The sequence below is a fragment of the Acyrthosiphon pisum genome, chromosome A2 (genome assembly GCF_005508785.2).
Source record: "Acyrthosiphon pisum isolate AL4f chromosome A2, pea_aphid_22Mar2018_4r6ur, whole genome shotgun sequence".
NCBI lineage: Eukaryota > Metazoa > Arthropoda > Insecta > Hemiptera > Aphididae > Acyrthosiphon > Acyrthosiphon pisum.
Window position 1 is genome coordinate 115,686,651 of NC_042495.1, and position 7,949 is coordinate 115,694,599.

Here is a 7,949-nt window from a genome sequence, read left to right on the forward strand (position 1 = left end):
GTAGAGTTGTTTTTGAGTTTATAGGCAACAATCTTATAGAAGAAACATTTTATAAATAACTTATTTATAAGAATTCTGGACCTTGGCCTTGGGTCAAGAAGGACCTATCTCACTTTTTGGTGAAAATGAGATACAGGGCTTAACATATACACAAGTAATTTGAATATGTTTAGCCCTTTATATTGGGCGTATATCGATTGCGCCGCGTATCAACTTCGCTGAACTCTTTTACATATTGATTCCGCCAAACTTTTTTAAAAATCGATCTACCGGTCTCTGACTATCAATCCGCTGAATATTTGTAAATTGTTTATTTTAATAATAACAACATTTAAAAGGCCTATGTTTACATTTATGTTAATGCTATTATATGATATAAATATGTTTGATTTCATTGATTTCACTGATTATTATATAATCGTTTATTATTGTTTAATAAACTGTTGGTGGAATCAACATAAATAAAAATCCGGCAAAGTCGATAAAACCAATGGGGCAAATTCCCTAGAGCAAAAAAAGTTGTAACCTTTTAAAGGGTGGCAAATGTTTAAATATATCTTTAATAGAGGCACTAAATATAATTTCCCAGGGACGCCAGTCACAAATGAAAGTTAGCACAGCACTGCTTTCCTCAAAATCTAGTTTACTTTTTTAAAAAAACTTATAAATTATAATAATTAAATAATACAATGCTGAGGTGTTCTGTAAAGTAAAAAAAAATAACAATATGGTAATTCCTAGGCTTGATAGGCTTTATCAGAAATATTTTTTAATACTAATTTCATTCTTAAAATATACAATTATCAATTATTATTTTAATTGTTGTAACTATAAGACTTAAAAAGTAAACCAATGTTTATATACCTAATATGATTAAGAAAACTCACCTTATATAGTTTATAATTATGTTTTGAAATATTATTCAAAATATATATTTTAATTAACATTGATATATATTTAATTATCTAATATATTAAACATCAACACAATAATAATAAAATTAAATTCATAATAAAAATATCACAGTGATTAACCCTTCCATAGATACAATTTAGTAATTAATATTATTTTTAAAGGCAGTTATTGCTATAAAACAGCAGTCAATTAAATATTTTTACTTAAGATATAAATAATTAATTAAAATAGTATAAAATATTATGAATCTTGGTGAGTGTACTAAGAATATTATTGTAGATGCAATGAAATGTTTTAATACTTTCAGTTAAATATTTAATTATACTTCTTGAAGTTTAGACCGTTCTTTAATTCTTTTGCATTTAGGGCAGAAATCTCTATTTTTCCAACATTGGTAGTGATAAGCATTATCACATTTAACACAGCTATGTGTATCTTCATCGAATGGGAATATTATTGTGTCCTTTTGACAAAGCTCACAAATATATCCTTGATTTTTACAAATCTAATAATAATAATAATATATATTTTAAATATTATTTATGGTGGATTTATGATAAAAATTAACAAACTTCGCATTCATATCGAATATGTTTTTCACAGACATCTTTTACTGCCTGTAAATCCTCTAAAAAAAGTCCTGATTTTATTTCAACCATATCTTTCATGCTATACAAAATACTATCGTATAGCAATTCATGACATCTAGAGGATACATTTTTTAATTGTGCATTCCAAACTTTGCACAAAACCAAGTATTTTTTCATTTTTACTAAGATGTTTTTAATACTCTGTAAAAATAAAAAACTAATGACTAGTTTAAATTGCAAAAAATAAATTCAGTTTCTTACTTTGATTTGATTTAGTGACTCTAAATATGTATAGAGTTTAGGGTTGTGTTTTTCCAAATTGTACATCTTTGATTTATATTTATAATTAAGTAGTTGAAAAGATGCCTGACTCACAAATTTTTTTTCAAATTGCCAATTACATAGAACACGTGCTGGTATTAAAGCGGTATTATTCCAATGGTGTAAAGGACAATAATATTTCCCATCATAGTCGCATAAGCGGGCCTCTAATGAAAGATTATCTTCTAAAGATAAAAATATGTTCAATAAATTGTTATTACCTATGTATAGTTAAGCCAATGCTTTTTATTTTACCAGATGATATTTTGGTGTTGCGAATACGGATATATGATTGGCATTCAGCACATTTGTAATCTTGGGACAACAATCCATTGGATGGAGTGATAGTCAGAATCATAGAATGTTCACTAGCAACAACTGCAGTACAAACCCTTTTAATCTTTTCCACACAAAAAATATGACAGTAGAATCCACAATCTACAATTATACCATTTAAATAATTAAATTTTGAAATAACTAATTTTATGAACAAAAATATCCAATATATTACCTGAACATTCATACAACTGTTGCATGTATTTCCAAATAGTTTTTGTACATACATCACAAAATTTATTTTCTAACCAATTTGGCTTCCATACAAAAGATAAATGATGACCAAAAACCACTTTAGTTTCATTCGGAAGATTTTTGTTTTCTAAAGCCTTTATTTCTGTTATCATTTCTAATTTGAACCTTAACTCTACTAGTCTTCTGACCAGTCGCATCCGTTCTTGACTACACTCTTTAGTATTTCTTATCATTTGATTGCATTTTTCAATTTCTTTTTCTAATATATCCTCATTTAGATCATTCTAAAAAATAATAACAAATACATATATGAAGTGAAATTAGATATTTACTATTTATCTACCTCATTTATTGTTAAGAAGTTATCAGATACAGATGTTGAACTTTCAGATGACACTGAATCAGACGATATTGATGACAGTGAAGTCACAGAATCATTCATTTCAGCATAGAAAAAATCTTTGGGTAATGAACTCATAGAAAAGTTACTACCTGAAATCATAATACATTTTAGTGTGAGTTAAGTATTTAATTAACTATAGAAATTTGTTAAATATAACTCTAATAATAAGAAATTAAAAAAAAAAATACCATATTATATAATAATTATAGTATGTAATATAGGTATGTACTATACATATAGTATATATTATTTTTAATATAAAAATTGTATAGTAACACGTATAATTAACATACTAGATTTATTTAAGATTTCTAAAATATATGGAATTACTACCTGGTAAAATGTAAGACGATTATTTGTTATAGAATATTGAAATAACTTAAGACATAAAAATAAAAAAAAATTAGCTAAGACTTACGTCTTACACTATGACCTATGTCATTACTTTTTTATATTATAAAAATCATACCTAATCATTATGAAAATGTCAGGTATTCACTATTGACTACTGTTATGAATATTAGGATATTATCTTAAATCATGCTGACTACCCAAGGTTTTTAGATTATATAATCTAAAAACCCTGCAGTGGCCCAACCAGCTGATATAACCACAAATTCATTAGATTAGATCACGATCATGATTAATGAACATTGAGAAAGGACGCCGAAGGCCGAACCACCATGAACCACAAAATATAAATTGTTCTGTGGGCTCGGTGGGGCTGTGGCCGGACTGTGCATGTAAAAGTGGTCCGGTATTATCACATCCGCTAGAATGCACGTCGGTCCGTAGTTAATAGTGATATCGTTTTTTACATATTGTACAGACTATTAGGGAACTTATAGGTTTTTAATTATTGTATTTCTAAATGGTGAAATTTATGAATAATTACTAAATAACGTTTTTTAAGACCAAATTCCTCGGTCGAATATAATATTGTTGCCAATAATATACGATTTCTAGACAAAGAGATATATTGTTTTAAAAAATACGTTCCAATTTTTATACGTCATAATATTATATCTACCGATAATATCATTATTATGCATGCCGTTTTATTACGATTCACCGTCACTGCCTACGAATTATAATTGTGTATGTCTGGCGTCTGCATAATAAGCTAAACCCGCTAAAGAATTGTCTAGTATAGTAGTATAGAAGTCTGTGGTACTAAATCTGTGATTACAATTTACAAGTAACGAATTTCTGGATTATTGTAAATTTGAAAATTTAAAAAAATTTAATTCTAATTTCTCATTACGATGATAATAACTTTATTATCTATGGTATTGACAAGAGTCTTAACCATAGATAATATAAGAATGGATAGGACATGCCTATACCAGTTCCATATGAGGCCGTGTGCTTTTTTGGGGAAGAGAGAAAGTAAAGAGAGAAAGACAATATGAGGCTTTTTGAGGTTATGTGCAAAACTGTTTTATTAAATAATAATGAATAAATATGATAGTCAGTTATATTTAGATATTTGTCAGTTTGTATTTTGATTGTTTTGCCACCTGTACCTGGAAAATTGAAATTGGAAAATAATATTTTAACAAAATAAAATTATGTTATTTAATATTCATTATTATTTATCAATTATCACATCAATATTCGCCCCATATAACCTTAAAATAGTATCACTAAATTTTCATGTGATAAGTTCTTATGTCCTATCCATTCTTATATTATCTATGGTCTTAACAAGATGTTATAACACAGTAAGGTGTATTAATACACCAATATACATTATAACACGGTTATAGATAATATCTCTAATCTTCATGATAATATCTATATTATCAACTACGATCATGAAAAAAATTAACAAAAAAAATAATATTAGTAACAATAATATCCTAAAAATAAAAACCTAATCAAAAATTAACTAGTTACTTATTGACAATAATAGTCAATAATTAATGATTTATTATGTAATGGTTATTATTGTATGAACGTCTTTTCTAATAAGAATTAAAATCGTATTTTCGTAATCGTAAAATCGTATTTTGTTAACGTTATGATTTCAGAATTAGTAAGAAGTAAATACTTAGTAGACAGTACTTTGTAGTTATTATTATATTATAGTTACCAGTGATGTACACAGAACCATGATTTTGACTACTTTAATCAAGAAACAATCGTTAATATTATATTTCTACAATTGTACCTGTTAGCATTATTATTCGAAGGTAATATTATTGTTATTATTTTAGTTACATTTGGATAATATTTCTGTTAATTTTTCAATAATTCAAAATATAATTTTTCAGTTTGTCTACCGATTGTTCTGATAACATGTCGTCCGAAAGCTGCAAGAAATTTGAATGTGATGAGTGTATGAAAACATTCTCAAAAAAGAATAATTTAAACGATCATATTTTAGCAAAACATTCTAACACAAAAAAATATGTTTGCTCGATTTGTAAAAAATCATTTTCTTACAAACAGTCATTCAACAGGCATATGAATGTCCATAAAGTAGCAACTTCTGTTTACTCGTGTTCAGAATGTGGTTATAGTTCTCAGTTAAAATTTATGCTAACACGGCACATTAAGAGTGTCCATCTGAATAAAAACGACAGTCTTTTTAAAGTATCCTGTGTGTTTTGCAATCACCGTTGTTCCAAAAGTAATTTATCCACTCATTATGTGCTCTGCCATCCAACAGAAATTGTCAGTGAACAATTAAAGTTTGATTGCTTAGATGAATTTTATGCATGGAAGTATGAGGTTGAAGATCAAGACATTAGTAGGTAAGTCATTTTATTTTAACCATCATATTAAGTAATATACTTTATTTGAAATAACATTATGACTAGGTTTAATTATAATGTATTTATATTATTATGTTATAGGTTTGTTAAAGCTCGTACAACATATGTTGGTATATCTGGTTCTAAACACTTATTTTTTAAATGTCACCGTGATGGAAAATATAAGCCTAAAGGCAATAACATTAGAAAATTAAAGTCGTTAGGTACCAATAAAATTGGTTCCTATTGTCCAGCTAGAATGGATGTAATGGTTGAAGGCAACGAAGTTAGTGTACTTTATATTAAAACACATATTGGTCATGATTTAGAACCAAAACGTTTAACTCTAGCCAAAAATGAGAAAGATTTCCTCGCTGAACAATTAACAATGCCTAATACTAATTACAATGATATTTTAAATGTTGTTAAAACCTTAAATTCAACAAGTCGTTTACATCATTTAACAAGAAAAGATTTAGTTACAATTAATAGTTCTATAAAAGAGGCTGCAAGAAGAAATAATACCATAATTAAAACCAATGACAAACTAGATGATACAGTAGAAATAAACAATGTTTTTGATGGTGATTTGGTAGATTTATTTAATGATCAAAGTCACAAAAAGTCACCACTTGCATTAAATTCAGAGAATGATTGCATGGGATCTGATAAACAAGACATTGTTGATGTAAATAATACTTTGTTGACTTCGGATCATTTAGAATTAAAAAATAGTTTTACAAATAAAATTCAACCTTTATATGAATTAAATGTTGAACAACAAATAATTGAATCAAATGAACAAATACCAATTTTAGAATTCAATGATGAAGTAAGTAAATTTTATTTGAGTATTATGTAAAAACATTTATATTAGTCTTGATCAGTAGCGCCGAACAAAATTAAAACCAGCAGTTCAAATAGTTCGATTGAACCACCCACCCCTTCAAACGACTGTGAGTCTGGCTCAACTAATTATGTATAAATAATTTAATGACATATCTATGTTTAATATAACTATAGCAGAAATATTGAGAAGTATGCTCTATTATTTTACCCAATACCCACCCACCCACTGCCACCCATTATTAAAGCAGTTCAATTTAACTACTTGAAGTACGTTTTCGGCGCCACTGGTCTTGATAAACTAGATCATTAATTAATTTTTCTTACATATTTTAATTTTCAAAGAAAATATATCCTATCGGTTTAATACGATTGTTGAGAAATCTTGGAGTAAAATCATCTATTGCAAAAATGATGAGTATAATATTTTATAATATTTTTGAGGGATCTATGACATATCGGTTTTGTATTTTATTATTATTTGACTTTCAAAAAAAAAAAAACTAAATCTAAATTATGTTTAAATTGTTTTGAGAAAATATTAGGAAAAATGCATGTGTCATACCCTCAAAAATATTATTCTCTATCATTTTTGTAATGGGTGATTTTACTCTAAGATTCCTCAAAAACAAAAAATAGATTCTACGTAACTGCGTTTTGTCTGTTGCGCGTTAGCCAGAGAAATAAAACTAACAGTTCGCTCATTTGCTGACATTTTTTAAATTAATATATTCAGTATGTTTAAATTTGTTACGTTAAGCATAATATAATCTATTAATTAAGACATTAAACATAACAATGTAACATAAAGAAGAGGTAACCCTATGATTACACCATATTATATTAATTAACTACTTACTTAAAGTTTAGGTTTGCATTAAGATAAGATTAAAGAAATAAATGTTTCAATTGCATCTTAAATTTATTATAGATATTGGAAGGCAATCAAGTTATAGATTACCAACAACAATTGACAAATATTGAAAATGAGAGAATTAGTATAATGGAAAAAATGAAGTTAATAGTCAATCAAATTACATGCAATGATGAGTTTGCCATTGTTCATCAAGGGCTAATGAATATAATGAGCACAATTGATGAAAGAAGGAATGCAATCGATCAAGCAGTAGTCAATGGAGATTTAGACAATATAATGATATTTGATGAAAGTATTTTACAAAAACAATGCCAGTAACAGTAGGTAATGTAATTAAAATAAAATCACTGTTACATATACCTCGTCCTTTAATACAGAATTAAATTTTGAGTGTTTCCATTTATAATTGTAATTTTTATAAGAAAATGCCCAAGTAGTAGGTAGTACCATAGGCCTATAAACTAATGGACAGCGCTTTGAGAGAGAAGTCAAGGATACAATATAGAGTGAGTGAGATAAGAAACAAAGAAGTAAAATGTATACAGTTCCTTATGCGGTGCTCCTTCACTACTTTATGTTCTTTCTCTCTCAGTTAACCATATGGTTATATGATCACCCACCTAGCATTGATGGCAGGGCACAGTAGAATGGACTGACTATTAGTTTATAGGTCTATAGGTAGTACTAATATCTTATAGCAGGATGGG

The 7,949-nt window shown here is 27.3% G+C and overlaps 2 protein-coding genes across 4 annotated transcripts in view; one reads left to right on the forward strand and one right to left on the reverse strand.

Annotated features, from left to right (window-relative positions):
* Positions 1-630: 630 nt before the first annotated feature.
* LOC100164921 (differentially expressed in FDCP 8 homolog) lies at positions 631-3,431 on the reverse strand. Of its 2 annotated transcripts, none has more exons than XM_008191643.3 (7): positions 3,230-3,431; positions 2,701-2,849; positions 2,338-2,641; positions 2,082-2,264; positions 1,767-2,011; positions 1,488-1,706; positions 631-1,420 (listed from the first exon to the last, which is right to left on the reverse strand). In XM_008191643.3, exons 2-7 carry the CDS (start codon positions 2,833-2,835, stop codon positions 1,235-1,237), a joined length of 1,272 nt encoding a protein of 423 aa, XP_008189865.1. In that variant the 5' UTR covers positions 2,836-2,849; positions 3,230-3,431; the 3' UTR covers positions 631-1,234. The 2 variants fall into 2 exon arrangements, with proteins under 2 accessions (XP_008189865.1, XP_001948669.2); XM_001948634.5 differs by having other exon boundaries at positions 3,094-3,431.
* Positions 3,432-4,612: 1,181 nt separating this feature from the next.
* The window catches only part of LOC100168283 (solute carrier family 35 member C2), a 10,428-nt gene continuing 7,091 nt past the window's right edge, over positions 4,613-7,949 (forward strand). Inside the window, exons 1-4 of one of the 2 annotated variants that reach the window (XM_008191644.3) lie at positions 4,613-4,955; positions 5,037-5,519; positions 5,622-6,351; positions 7,297-7,566. In XM_008191644.3, the coding sequence (XP_008189866.2) occupies positions 5,062-5,519; positions 5,622-6,351; positions 7,297-7,560 (1,452 nt within the window). In that variant the 5' untranslated portion in view covers positions 4,613-4,955; positions 5,037-5,061 and the 3' untranslated portion in view covers positions 7,561-7,566. Of the gene's footprint in view, positions 4,956-5,036; positions 5,520-5,621; positions 6,352-7,296; positions 7,567-7,949 lie in introns of those variants that run through there. The other variant, XM_016809636.2, reaches the window with a different exon arrangement.

Coding starts and splice junctions, on each gene's coding strand:
- LOC100164921 (XM_008191643.3), bottom strand. CDS start 2,835: ATGAGTTCATTACCCAAAGATTTTTTCTATGCTGAAATGAATGATTCT. Junction 2,642..2,700: donor ACTTCTTAACAATAAATGAG/GTAGATAAATAG, acceptor ATTATTTTTTAG/AATGATCTAAATGAGGATAT. Junction 2,012..2,081: donor CAACACCAAAATATCATCTG/GTAAAATAAAAA, acceptor TTTTATCTTTAG/AAGATAATCTTTCATTAGAG.